We start from the raw sequence: 14,985 nt of genomic DNA on the forward strand, positions 1-14,985 counted from the left end.
GCAGTATCTCCTCTGCATCTTATCTAAAGCTTCTACATCCTTCCTAAATGAGGCAAACTGAACACAATACTTCATATTTGTGTTACCAGTTTATAGATCTCCAACGTAACCTCACTTCCGGCTCTTTAACTCAATCCCGACTAATAAAGGCCAGCACAACATACACCTTCCTAAATGAGGCAAACTGAACACAATACTTCATATTTGTGTTACCAGTTTATAGATCTCCAACGTAACCTCACTTCCGGCTCTTTAACTCAATCCCGACTAATAAAGGCCAGCACAACATACACCTTCTGAACCACCCTATCAACTTCCAAGCAACTTTGAGGGATCTATGAACTTGAACTCCAAGATCTCTCTGTTCCTCTACTCTGCTAAGAATCCTGCCATTAACCTTGTATTCTGCTTTCAAGTTTGATCTTCCAAACGGTATTATCTCGCACTTTTCCCCGATTAAATTCCATCTGCCACTTCTATGCTCAACTCCACATCTTGTCTATAGCCCAATGTAACTTATGATAACCTTCTATGGTATCCACAACATCTCCAACCTGTGTCACCTGAACATTTACTAAACCATCCTTCCACTTACTCATCCAGGTCATTTATATAAAAAAAAACCCACAAAGAGCAGGGGGTCCCAGAACAGATCCCTGTGGAACACCACTGTTCACCAACCTCCAGCCAGAATATGTTCGATCTACAACCACCCTCTTCCTCTTGTGGGAAAGCCAATTCCAAATCCATGCTGCCATGTTTCCATGGATCGCATGCCTCACGACTTTCTGGATGAGCCTACCACAGGCAACCTTGTCAAATGCCTTATTGAAATCCATATGCACTACATCCAATACTCTACCTTCATCAGTTTTGTAGCCTCTTCGAAACACTCATTTAAGCCTATGAAGCATGAGCTGCCTCTCATGAAGCCATGTTGACTATCCTTAATAAGACCATACTTTTCCAAATGCTTGTAAAGCAAGACTCAGTGTTTTATAATTCCCAGAATTATCCTTATTACCTTTCTTCAGCAATGGAACCACTTTTTCCATCCTTCAATCCTCTGGTCCTACTCCTATGATCAGTGAGGGTGCGAAGATTATCTTTAACTCTTTATTTGCTTTCTGTAGTAACCTGGGGAATATCTCATCTGACCCCAGAAGCTCTTTCTTAACCTCGAAGAGCCAAATGGCCTACTCCTGCACCTTTTTTTCTACGTTTCTATGACATGCTCCAGCATGTTAGTTTGTTCTTCGCAGACCATACATTCATCAAGGGTAAGAAGTAAATCAAGAAAATCTGTGGACGCCATGGTTGAAGTAAAAATCATAAAACGCTGGAGAAGCTCAGCAAGTCAAACAGTGTCCTTTATATAGCTTGGGTAGAAATACAGAACTAACGTTTCAGGTTTGAGCCCTTCATCAAGGTATGACAGAATGCCGGCAGGCATCTGAACAAAAAGGAAGCGGGGTGGCAAAGGCAGGAGATGAGAGGTGGGTGAGGGGAGGGAGGGTACAGCAGCAATGAGGGTGAGGAGGGATGGCTGGGTGGATAAGGAGGTAGGGAAGGGAGAACTGGAAAGGGGGGGAGGGGAAAGAAAAGGTGAGCAAGTTTAACAGCGGAGGAATCAATGTACATGCCATTTGGATGGAGAGTGCCCAGATGGAAGATATGTTGTTCCTCCAATCTGCGGATGGTCAGGGCAAGGTGGTGCAAAAGACCATGGACAGACATATGAGTTTGGCAGTGTGAATCAGAATTGAAATGGTTGGCTACTGGGAAGTCTTTGTGGTTGCAGACAGAGAGAGGGTGCTCAAGCGAAGCAATCTCCCAATCTGCAACCCGTCTCTCCAATGTAGAGAACGCCACAAAGAGAGCAGCGGATGCAGCAAGTCAGTCCTGTGGATACACAAGTGAAGTGTTGCTTCACTTGAAAGGCCTGTTTGGGGTCCCAGACCACGGTGAGGGAGGAGGTGTAGGCACTAGTGTTGCACCTCCTGCGTCTACAGGGGAAGATCACGTGTTGCGTCTCCTGCGGCCACAGGGGAAGACCTTCTTCAAGGTTCCTCTCCCTGATGAGCACTAAAGCAAAGTATTCATTGAAGACCTCCCTGCCTTCTCCAGGCAAGTTTTTCCTGAGTGGTCCTAACCTCACTCTAGTTATCCTGTTCTTCAAATAGATGAAGAATTTAAATCATTATTATGCTATTTAACTGCAACATAATTATTTTAAAGACTGAAGAGGATACTTGATTCATTGACATTTTCCTATTTTATTTCCAAGCTTATAGTATGTTCTTTCCAAAGAACCCCCAGCAAATCCCCATAGCAAGCACAAGGTGACTCTGTGCTCCCCATTTCTGAGACTGACATGAAATAATTCTCAGAAAATGTCCAGTCCAGATGGTGTACCTAGCCATAATCCTTAAAACCTGTGCAAAACAACTGACTTGAAATTTTGCTGACATTTTCAATCTCTCGCTGCAACAGTCTGAGGTCCCCACCTGCTTCAAAAGGACATCTTGCATACTCATGCCTATGAACAGCAAGGTGACCTACCTCAATGACTATCAGATGGTGATATTTACATCCACTGTGATAAAGGGATTTGAGAGGTTGGCAATGTAGCAAAGTAACCCTTATCTAAGGTAGGACTTAGACTCACTTCAATTTGTCATTTCGCATTCCCTCCACTCTGCGTTAGATTACCTGGACCACAAGAAAACCTACTGTTCATTAACTACAGCTCCATCTTCAACAGCATCATACAGGCAAAACATGATCAAACGAAAGGATCTGGGACTCCAAACCCTGTGCAACTGGATTTTTGACTTCCTTATTGGCAGATCCCAATCAATGCAGATCGGCAATATCACCTTCTCCTTGCTGACCATCAACATGGGCATTTCAAGGCTGTGTTCCTTGTTTCCCTGCACACTCATGACTGCATAGCCAAGTTTGGCTCTGATACAATTTGTAAATTCGCTGACAATGTTTGCCGTTATTGGCTGAATGATGGGAAATGTCAAGTCACATTATAAGACAGAGATCGAGAATCTGGTTGGCTGTGGTCACAATCTTCCTCTCAATGTCAACAGACCAAGGAGATTTTGGTTGATTTTAGGAAGATGAAGCCAAGGGTCCAGCATCTGTCTCCATCGATGTGATGATGGTGTAGAGGACTATTACCAACCATTCATTTCCTGGGTGTCCATGGGAAACCTTTCCTCCAGCACATCAAGGCAACCTTTTAGAAGGCACTTCAATGCCTCCAGTTTCCAAAATGCCTGGGTAGATTTGACGTCATCAAACACTTCCACACATATACTCTGGAAAGTACACTGACTGATTGTACACAGTCTGGTTTGGTCATTTGAGTGCCCAAGAATGCAGAAGCTAACAAACATTGTCAAGTCTATCACAGGCCTACCATCCTTTGAAGATATTTATGTGAGGCATTGCCTCAAGAAGACAGCCAATGTCATAAAAGACCTCCATCAACCTAGTCACAACTTCTTCTCCCCATTATCTTATTCAGGCCTGAAATCCAGTACCCAAGCTCAAAAAAAAGTTTTTAATCCAATGGCTTTCCTTACTACCCCATCATAAATTATTCCAACACCGCAAAAAGACTCATTTGCACTATTGAAACACCATTTTTTTTCCTTGCACAATTGTAATCAATTGTAAGGGTGGCACGGTTAGTGGAGTGATTACCACAATGCTGTTACAGCAGCAGCGACTTGGGCTCGACTCTGCTGCTGTCAGTCAGGAGTTCACATTGTTCTCCCATGTCTGTGCAGGTTTTCTCCCACCCTTCAAAATGTACAGGGTTTGGAGGTTAATTGGGTGACATGCACTTATGGGCCGGAAGGGCTTGTTACTGTGCTGTATGTTTAAATTTAAAAACTGATTGTTTATTAACTAGCTTTTAAATTTATTTTCTCTTCCTATATAATATAATCTATACTACTGGAGTTTTTAAAAAATAAACAAATGATCTATTGGGTTGAGGCAGATAAGAATTTCACTGCCTTTGTACATTGTACTTAACAACACACTCATTATCATGAGAATATTTATCAGTGTCTTTTTATTTTAGAACTTTTAGAAATGGTCTAAAACTGCTAATAGTTTAAGCTATTTCAGTGATAGGATAACAAAAATTGTGGGTTGTACTCACCATCTGTACTGCCTTCAGGGCTTTCTTTAGTACATTGGAAGTCAGTTACTTCAAACTGTGTTGCTATATTCCCACCCATTTCACAAAAATCTTTTGCATATGATAGGGCCACTTCTCTCCAATCGACAATTCCTGTGTTTGGTGAGTCCAAAGCCATCAAACCCTAGGTTACAACAAAGAAATAGAAAGTTGTATAAATGATATTCAGTGTAACTTACAATGGATTATTTCTGTGCCACCATTATCTCCCATTCCTTAGCATACATCCATTCACATTAAAACAATTTTCCTGTACAATTTAGCAATTTTTGTTTCCATCCATAAATGGTACATTAATATTTAAAGAAAACATGCAATTTCACAAATTATCTGAAATTCAAGTTAATGTTAAAGATAAATAAAATTAAAATGTGTTTTAAATTATTTTGAAAGAAAAACAAATGAAAAAAAAATCACAACAATTCAATATAAAAGGGCCCAGGCAAGAGGCTCTGACTTAAACTAATAACAAAGTTGGGTGATACTAGATTAAAAAGATGAGATATATTGAAAAGAAAAAGCTTTCTAAAATCTCCAGAGAAATGATGCTTCTCTGCAATGGGTTTGACCAGAAAACCATCAATTGCTCTACATTCAAAGAAATGATACCTTGTCCATCACTTTGTAATTGTACAACAGCATGAATCTATGCATTCCGTGGAGATGAAATTTAGAAGAACTTAAAGCAATTCTAAAAAAAAAATTACCCTACAATATGGCTCTTGCTCTTGGATTTCCTTTGCATTGATAAGCCTCAGGCCTTGGACATTGTTCTGCTGTCCACGTTTAAACAAAGCTTTTAATCTTGCAATTTCTTCTTGCTCAACAGCAACAATAAGCTATTATAAAAATCAAATTCACAAAATCAAATGTTGCATCTGAAACAAGAATAAAACTAATGTTAAACTGCTGCCAATTGATTATAAATTTAATGCTTAAAACATTAATTTTCTCTATTTAATAGAAGATATGACTGATATCATCAATAATAATTCATTCTGGTGCTTGGTAAAAATATTGCATCTCCAGCAATTTTTCCTTTAACTTTCAGATGTTGAGCATTCTTTAGACATAACAATTTCCTATTAATTCAAAACTACTTATTTAAAGTCAACTCCTTGTTTTAATACCTATCTTATTAAAGAAAAGATTTTTCAGATTGGTCTCTTGCATATTACTTCCTTTGCACACTTTTAAAAGGCTGAACCCCACGTTTCTACAATCTTTACTCAATTGAGGGATAATTCTATGTTTGCTTCCAGATTCTGGTGACTCACCAACAAACCAATCCAGGGTTACAAGATTGATCTGCTGGATCACTTACTTATGATCACTTCTGACTTTCTTTGACAATACTCTAAGGTTTATTAATTTTGTAAACACAATCTTTTCCCAAGATCGTGTTCTATGGCGAGCTCTCCACCGGCCACCGAGACAGAGGTGCAGCAAAGAAAAGGTACAAGGACTGCCTAAAGAAATCTCTTGGTGCCTGCCACATTGACCACCGCCAGTGGGCTGATGTCGCCTCAAACCGTGCATCTTGGCGCCTCAGAGTTCGGCGGGCAGCAACCTCCTTTGAAGAAGACCGCAGAGCCCACCTCACTGACAAAAGGCAAAGGAGGAAAAACCCAACATCCAACCCCAACCCACCACTTTTCCCCTGCAGCCGCTGCAACCGTGTCTGCCTGTCCCGCATCGGACTTGTCAGCCACAAACGAGCCTGCAGCTGACGTGGACTTTTACCCCCTCCATAAATCTTCGTCCGCGAAGCCAAGCCAAAGAAAGAAAAGAATTTTGTAATTAATAAACCTCAATTGGTTGAATGCTTTGATTGTTAAATATACCTACAGTGCCCCCAAATAATGTCTGGGACATAGACACTTTTTTCCTTTATTTGTCCCTATTCTTTACATTTATAATCAAACAATTTGCATGTAATTGAAGTATTTGTATACATTTTGGTTTGATTATGTAGAAATTACAGCACTTTTTATACATGTCCCCTCATTTCAGGGTGCCATAATGTTTGGGACATTTGGCTTCACAGGTATTTATGAGTATTCAGGTATGCTTAATTGGTAGATCTAGGCTTGCTTCAAAGCTTTTAATCACCTTTGTAGTTGCAATATTTCAACATGAGGAGCAGAGTTATGCCCATGAAAGTCAAATATTTAAGAATTATTTTCCAGAACTCGATAGACTCAGGATCAGTACCCATGGATTGGAGGGTAGCTAATGTTACCCCACTATTTAAAAAGGGGGGTAGAGAAAAAGCGGGGAATATAGGCCGCTGAGCCTTACATCAGTAGTGGGCAAAATGATGGAATCCATTATTAAGGATTTAATAGCGGAGCATATGACTAGCAGAGAAGGGATCGGACAGAGTCAACATGGATTTACAAAAGGTAAATCGTGCTTGACAAATCTATTGGAATTCTTTGAGATGGTGACAGGTAAAATAGATGGGGGAGAGCCAGTGGATGAGGTGCACCTAGACTTCCAAAAGGCCTTCGATAAGGTCCTGCATAAGCGACTGGCTTCCAAAATCAAGGCTCATGGGATTGGGGGCAAAGTATTGATGTGGATTGAGAACTGGCTGGCAGGTAGAACACAGAGAGTTGGGATAAATGGCTCATTTTCTGAGTGGCAGGCGGTGACCAGTGGGGTGCCACAGGGATCTGTACTGGGACCCCAGCTGTTCACAATTTACATTAATGATCTAGATGAGGGGATTGGATGTAATATCTCCAAATTTGCAGATGACACTAAGCTAGGAGGGGTTGTGTGCACGGAAGAGGGGGTCAGAAAGCTCCAGTGTGATTTGGATAAATTGAGGGACTGGGCAGATACATGGCAAATGCACTACAATGTGGATAAATGTGAGGTTGTCCACTTTGGTAATACAAACCGGAGGGCAGATTACTATTTGAATGGCAATAGATTAAGAGATGGGGAAGTGCAGAGAGACCTAGGGGTACTTGTACACCAGTCTCTGAAAGCGAGTATGCAGGTACAGCAGGCGGTTAAAAAGGCAAATGGTATGTTGGCCTTCATATCAAGAGGGTTTGAGTATAGGAACAAGGATACCTTACTGCAGCTGTACAGGGCCTTGGTGAGACCACACCTGGAGTATTGTGTGCAGTTTTGGTCACCTTATCTAAGGAAGGATGTTCTTGCAATGGAGGGAGTGCAGAGGCGATTCACCAGGCTGATACCTGGAATGGCAGGAATGACTTAGGAGGAAAGATTGCGCAAATTGGGATTGTACTCGCTGGAGTTTAGAAGATTGAGAGGGGATCTCATAGAGACATATAAAATTCTGGCAGGACTGGACAGAATGGATGCAGATGGGATGTTTCCAATGATGGGAAAATCCAGAACCCGGGGCCATGGTTTGAGGATAATAGGCAAACCATTTAGGACCAAGATGAGGAGGAATTTCTTTACCCAGAGGGTGGTGAATCTGTGGAATTCATTGCCACAGAGGGCAGTAGAGGCAGGTTCATTAAATCTATTTAAGAGGGAATTAGATCTATTTCTTCAGTATAAGGGTATTAAAGGTTACGGAGAGAAGGCGGGGACGGGGTACTGAACTTTAAGATCAGCCATGATCTCGTTGAATGGCAGAGCAGGCTCCTATCTTCTATGTTTCTACGTTTCTATAAGCCATTATGAGGCTGAAATGTAAGAATAAAACAGTAAGACATTACCCAAACCTTAGGATTACCAAAATCAACATCAGTAAGCATAAAGAGGATACTGGTGAGCTCAATAGTTGCAAAGGGACTGTATTCCAACGAAGATCTCCACTGCTGATGACAGAAGAATTCTCATCATAATGAAGAAAAATATCCAAACACATGTCCGACAGATCAGAAACATTCTTCAGGTGGCAGGTGTGGATGAATCAATGACTACTGTCCTCAGAAGACTTTATGAACAGTAATACAGAAGCTACACTGCAAGATGCAAACCATGGCAAAGGTGGTATGCTTTGGATCTTGGGCAGTTCTTTATGTCTCCACACTTTACTCTTGCTATCAATTTGCTACATGTTAATTTTGGTCTCATCTGTCCACAATACCCTTTTCCAGAATTCTGCAGGCTCTTTTAAATACTCAAAGTGTAATCTGGCCATTCTTTCTGTGGCTTGTCATCTTGTAGTGTTGCCTCTGCATTTCTGTTCATGAAGTCTTCTGAGGATAGCAGTCATTGACAAATCCACACCTGTCTTGTAAAGTCTTTCTGATCTATCGGACATACATTTGGGGATTTTTCTTCATTATCAGGCGAATTCTTCCGTTATCAGCAGTCTTCCTGTTATTACTGAGCTCACCAGTACTCTCTTTCTTCTCAATGATGTTCCAAATTGTTGATTTTGGTAATCCTTAGACTTGGGTGATGTCTCTTACTGTTTTATTCTTGTTTTTCAGCCTCATAATGGGTTCTTTTACTTTCATTGGCACATCTCTGGTCCTCCTGTAGAAAAAATGGCAAGTACAAACTCCAAAGGTGATCAATAGCTTTGAAGCAAGCCTAGCTCTCTTATACTTGCACCATTGAACCAATTAAACATAACCGAGCCGTTGTCATACCCACACTCCTGTTCGGCTCCGAATCATGGGTCCTCTACCGGCACCACCTACGGCTCCTAGAACGCTTCCACCAGCGTTGTCTCCGCTCCATCCTCAACATCCATTGGAGCGCTTACATCCCTAACGTCGAAGTACTCGAGATGGCAGAGGTCGACAGCATCGAGTCCACGCTGCTGAAGATCCAGCTGCGCTGGATGGGTCACGTCTCCAGAATGGAGGACCATCGCCTTCCCAAGATCGTGTTATATGGCGAGCTCTCCACTGGCCACCGTGACAGAGATGCACCAAAGAAAAGGTACAAGGACTGCCTAAAGAAATCTCTTGGTGCCTGCCACATTGACCACCGCCAGTGGGCTGATAACGCCTCAAACCGTGCATCTTGGCGCCTCACAGTTTGGCGGGCAGCAACCTCCTTTGAAGAAGACCGCAGAGCCCACCTCACTGACAAAAGGCAAAGGAGGAAAAACCCAACACCCAACCCCAACCAACCAATTTTCCCCTGCAACCGCTGCAATCGTGTCTGCCTGTCCCGCATCGGACTTGTCAGCCACAAACGAGCCTGCAGCTGACGTGGACTTTTTACCCCCTCCATAAATCTTCGTCCGCGAAGCCAAGCCAAAGAAAGAAAGAATCACTCACAAACAAATGTCCCAAACATTATAGTGCCCTGAAATAAGGGGACTAGGCATAAAAAGTGCTGTAATTTCTACATGGTCAAACCAAAATTTATAGAAATAACCTTGAATAAAATCTGGAAAGTGCACTTTAATCACACATAAATTGTTTGATTATAAATGTAAAACTGTGGAGCACAGGGTCAAATAAGGAAAAAGTAGTTTTGTCCCAAACATTATGGAGGGTACAATAAAATTTGTTAATCTTATTGTGGACTTGAGGAAGGGGAGGCTAAGGGATCACGCACTCATCTTCATTATTGGGTTAGTGGTGCAAAGGGTTAGCTCCTTCAAGATCCTGGGAGTCCACATATCTAAGACGTCTCTTGGAACCAGCAAATCGTAGCAAATGTGAAGAAGGCACACCACTATATCTAATTTCGAATAAGTCTGAGGAGATTATCCATGTTGTCAAATACTCTGTCAAACTTCTAAGTATACTGTGGAAAGTATATTGACTTGTTACATCATGGTCTAACTTGGTAACTCAAGTGCCCAGGAATGCAGAAGGCTGCTGAAATCGGCTAATCTGGCCAAGTCCATCATGGACAACACTATCCTCCCATCCACAAAAGACACACTCTCTAGAAGGCAGCCAACATCATAAAGGAATACCATGGCCAACGTCACAACCTCTTCTCACCGCTTCCTTCAGGCAAAAGGTACAGCACCTTGAGTTTCAAGAACAGCCTTTATCCAACAGCTACTGAATCTACCTTTTCCACCCTATGAATACTCCAAGACCACCAAAAGATCTGTCTACCCTATACCCTATTGACATTTTTTTTGCTCTAACCGAAACTGAATATTTATCAATCTCTCCTTTCATGTTTATAATCTCTTTATCTGTCTTGGCATATTGTGGTAATTTGTGTACAATTGTAGTTGGTATACTTTATATACCTATTTGGCTGGAGCAAGTAAGCATTTCAGTGCCATTGTCTAGTCTACTTGAGTATATGACAAAACTCTAACAACACTTTCCCATTTTGATAGCGTTGTGTGGTATCTGTATCAAATGTAAACTGCCATTGCTCTATTCTATTGATAATAAACCCTGATCAAAATGTTGGTTAAAAAAAATCTCCTCCTTACTATCAACATAGGTGCACTTCAAGGATGCGTGTTTAGCCCACTGCTCTACTCACTATACTTTCACGACTATGTGGCCAGATACAATTCCAATGCTATCTACAAATTTGCCGACGACACTATGGTTGTCAGCAGAATCACAAATGGTAATGAGGAAACAAACAGGAGGGAGAAAGATCAGCTTATTGAGTGATGTCACACCAATAACCTTGCGCTCAACATTAGCTAAACCAAGGAGATGATTGTGGACTTTAGGAGGGAGTTAGGAATTCACGATCCAGTCCTCATCAAGGCCTCAGTAGTTGACATATACTTTATAAGTGGGATGAAATGCTGGTGCAATATAAAAACTCACCAGTACTGCATCATTTACTTAATACATGGAAGAAGATCCACTTAGAAAGGAAAAAAAACAAATTATCAAATACCAAAATTATTATTGACGCAAAATCCGCTAATCCCTTTTACAATAGACAACCTTTCCTTTAGAGCAGGGGTGTCAAACTCAAATTCACGGAGGGCCAAAATTAAAAACTTGGACTAAGTCGAGGGCCGAACTAAATATTTATTGAAAATTTTCAACAACATCTGCATGTTTTCTTTCTTTCAACATATGTCATGTTAAACTTTAGGATATAACTTTAGGAGGATAATGTTACAGGTCAGGAGTAGGTAGCTCAAGTTCACTCTTTGCTTGACCTGAGGGAAACATATTTGGTCCCTGTGGAGATGTAGTCAGCATTCACCGGCTGTGTCCATTTTGGCCTGCATCAGGACTCAGCATTTCCTGCTCACTCCTCAGGCTCTAGGCCTCTATTCACCCTCGACCCACCATCCCTCTACCTGACCAGTCCTTTACCCAACCTCTACTCACCCCTCACTTCACTCGCTCTGCCTCTACCCACCCCATCCTATACATGCCCCTCTACTGCCTCTCCCCTCAACCTGTTCCTCCCTCTACCCGTCTCTCACCCTCTAATCACCCCTCCCCTACTCACCCTGCCCCTCCCCTTTTACCTCTTCCCTATCCACCCCTCCTTCTACTCATCCCTCCCTCTAACTGCCCCTCGCACCACCATAACTTCCCCTGCCCATTACTCCTCACCTACACCCTCTGCCCACCCATGCTTACCCACCCACTCAGGCCCAGCGTGCTGCCGATCAGCCTTTGCAGACAGCCACCATCTCTCTCTTCACGTGCAGGGCCGAACCAGCCGTCCCTGAGGACCGCGTGGGTGCAAGCGCTGAAGGCCATGGCGACTGGGAGAAGTGCACTCGTGCTGTGGAAGGGCCGTCTAGTGCCAATAGCGCGGGGCTCACGCTGCCCGGGGGCCGTGCGCAGCCTGCCATGCCCGTCGCGCCGACAGGAAATCACAGGCGCTCGCCCATCCGCCGCACCGCTCAACAGGTGGGAGAAGTGACTGGTTGTGCGGGGAGCCTTCCAACTGGCTTGCCGGCTGATGATATCGACAGACTTCTCGTGTTACAATGGGGAAGGATGTGCAATGAAGGGGGAGGATGGTGGGGGTGACATTACCAAAGAACAGCATCGGCTCTCACTGTAGGGCAGGCCACCTCTAAGACATTTTTGAAATGATCTTGCGGGCCATAGTTTGACATGTGTGCTTTAGAGAATGGGAGAGAAAAGGAATCAAAAGAACAGAAAATTGTTTTTTGGAAAATAATTTATTAACATTTGAACAGTTGAAGTACAAATATGGAATAACTCATGGTACAATGTTTGCATATCATCAAGTGAAACCTTATTTAAAGGATAAATTGGGAAACAGCTTGAGATTACCTGAAGGAAGCAGCTTTGAATATGTAATTACAGACACAATGATAATTAAAAGATTTATACCAACATGTACATTAAGCTGCAAGATAAGAAAAATGAAATAAACTATAAACCTAAGCAGAATTGCGAAAAGGATCTAAACATAAAGATAAAAAATGAAGTGTGGGAAAAGTTCTGTTCTGGAACTATGAAGAATACAATAAACACAAGGTTATGCATGATACAGTATAATTGGTTACCCAGGGTGTATATTACTCCTCAAAAATTTAAAAAATGGGATTCAACATTATCGGATAGATGTTTTCGCTGTAAGAGGAAATGGGAACAACACTACATGCAACTTGGGCATGTACGAAAGTGAAGAACTAAATCAGATACTAAATAAAATTACAAAAAATAACATACCAAAAAAACCAGAGATATTTCTTTTAAGTAACATAAGAAGTAGAGAATTAGGCCTTAAATTGGATAAAGTGCAAAAAAAATTCATTATGATAGCCTTGGCAATAGCAAGAAAATGTATAATGTCAACTTGGAAAATGGAAGAAAGCATGGAAATGGTATATGGAAATGAATAAATGTATTCCATTGGAAAAAATAACATAGTTAAAAAAAATAAAGTCACAAATTTTGAAACCAATACATGGAACATATCAGAGAGAGCTTGCCTACAACCTCCATCCCCTAGAATGAGAATGATAAGACTAAATGACTAGATTCAGTGTGTAATAAATAGGTGATGCATTTTTCTTGCTTATTTTCCTTTGTGTGAAGATATTGTTTTATGGTTTTATTATATTGTATATGTTGAATATTTATGGGTTTTGGAGGGAGGTGGGTATAGGGGAGGGAAAGAAAGGGGAAAAAAAGGAGAAAAGACCACTGTGTAAATTTAATGAGAAACGTTTGTACATATTTTGGTTGATTATGGTTCATAGTGTGAAAAATAATACAAAAAAAAAGGGCTCAGTAGTGGAGAGCTTCAACTTCAAATTCCATCTCCAAGGATCTGACTGAAGCCTCTAATGTTGATGCAATCATGAAGAAGCCTCTCCAATGACTATACTTTGTAAGTTGTTTGAGGGCATTTGGTACGACACTTAAGTCTCTCGAAAACATTTGCAGGTGTTCCGTGGAAAGCATCCTGGCTGGTTGCATCACTGTCTGGTACAGGGGTACCAAAACTCAGAACAAGAAAAAGAGTCCAGAGGGTTGTTAACTTGGCCTGCAACATCATGGGCAGCAGATTTCATTCCATCGAAGACTCCTACAAGAGGCAGTGTCTTAAGAAAGCAGCCTCTATCCTTGAGGACACACACCACAAAGATGATTCATGCCCTCTTCACTCTGCTGCCATTGGGAAAAAGGTACAGGAGCCGAAAGAAGAGCACTTAGTGGCACAAGGTCAGCTTCTTGCCTGCTGCTATCAGATTCCTGAGCAATCAATGAACTAGACACTGCCTTACTTTGACTTTTCGTGCACTGTTATTTTTGTAAGGTAGTTTATGAATGTTTGCACTGCATGCTGTCACAAAACAACAAATTTCTTGACTTGTTCCTGATAATAAATTCTGATTCTGATCAATGCAAATTATCAATGCACCACCAATGTGCTCTCAGGTGAGAGTTTGGCTTGATGTAAACCAAGAATAAAGATGATTCTTAGACATATTGGGCAGTACTTCATTTACTACTCAAGAATGGCTAGTTTACTATCCATAATCAATTCTATTTTGATCTTAATTCTACTTTGCACTGTTGGTGTAGAGGTTAGCACAATGCCATTTCAGTGCCAGTGATCGAGACCAGGATTTGAATCATGCACTGTCTGTAAGGAGATGTTACGTTCTCCCCATGTCGCAATGGGTTTTCCCTGGGGGCTCCAGTTTCCTTCCACCCTTGCAGGTTAATTGAGTGTAATTGTGCAGCATGGGCTTGTGGGCCAAAATGGCCTATTAATGCACTGTATGTCTAAATGCTATGTATTTACCTTAGTTATCCATGCTTCTGTGTTTTCGTTAATAAAGTCATGACAACTAAATAGGTGAGGGCGAGAAATCTTCAAAAGGTATATTTATCTTTTATATCTTTAATTGAGTACATGGAAATCATATTGTACTGCAAATACAACTGTTACTATGGAAATTCAAGAGAAAAACATCCAAATTGATCCAGCCTATGTGTTACATCTATATGTGCTGGTTGTTTGCAAGATAAATTGTGTATTTATAAGATAAATAGTCTTACAGTTTGCCACATACATGTTCATTGACACAGTACAACTGATCAGAGCATGAGAATGCATGGTAAAGAGAGCAGGTTGGAGTTTGGAAGATGTTTGTGCAGAACACCACCTTCTGTCTGAATCCTGATTTGACAACCAGTTTGATTTTAGTTTGTGCAATTTGGCACTGTAGTTATTTAATCATTTAATGTTTTATTCCTAATATTATCTTCCTTATTTTTTTTAACCTTTTCAAATCTTCTTTCCTTGATCTAGATCTGCTTTACCTCCTTTTGCCCACCACTGCCCATGTACATTGGCCTGCACTCGGTTTACCCATTTCTTCTAAGGGTGACACTCATCTAGCACACTTGGGA

The 14,985-nt window shown here is 41.4% G+C and overlaps 1 protein-coding gene across 8 annotated transcripts in view; it reads right to left on the minus strand.

Annotated features, from left to right (window-relative positions):
- The window catches only part of l2hgdh (L-2-hydroxyglutarate dehydrogenase), a 64,038-nt gene that overhangs the window by 31,317 nt on the left and 17,736 nt on the right, over window positions 1-14,985 (minus strand). For 7 of the 8 annotated variants that reach the window (XM_069916600.1, XM_069916599.1, XM_069916602.1 and 4 more), the window contains 2 exons: window positions 4,933-5,064; window positions 4,187-4,349 (listed from right to left, as the gene is read on the minus strand). In XM_069916600.1, coding sequence (XP_069772701.1) covers window positions 4,187-4,349; window positions 4,933-5,064 — 295 coding nt within the window. The remainder of the gene's footprint in view (window positions 1-4,186; window positions 4,350-4,932; window positions 5,065-14,985) is intronic. The other variant, XM_069916606.1, reaches the window with a different exon arrangement.

Source organism: Narcine bancroftii, chromosome 2, assembly GCF_036971445.1.
Source record: "Narcine bancroftii isolate sNarBan1 chromosome 2, sNarBan1.hap1, whole genome shotgun sequence".
Taxonomy (NCBI): Eukaryota; Metazoa; Chordata; class Chondrichthyes; order Torpediniformes; family Narcinidae; genus Narcine; species Narcine bancroftii.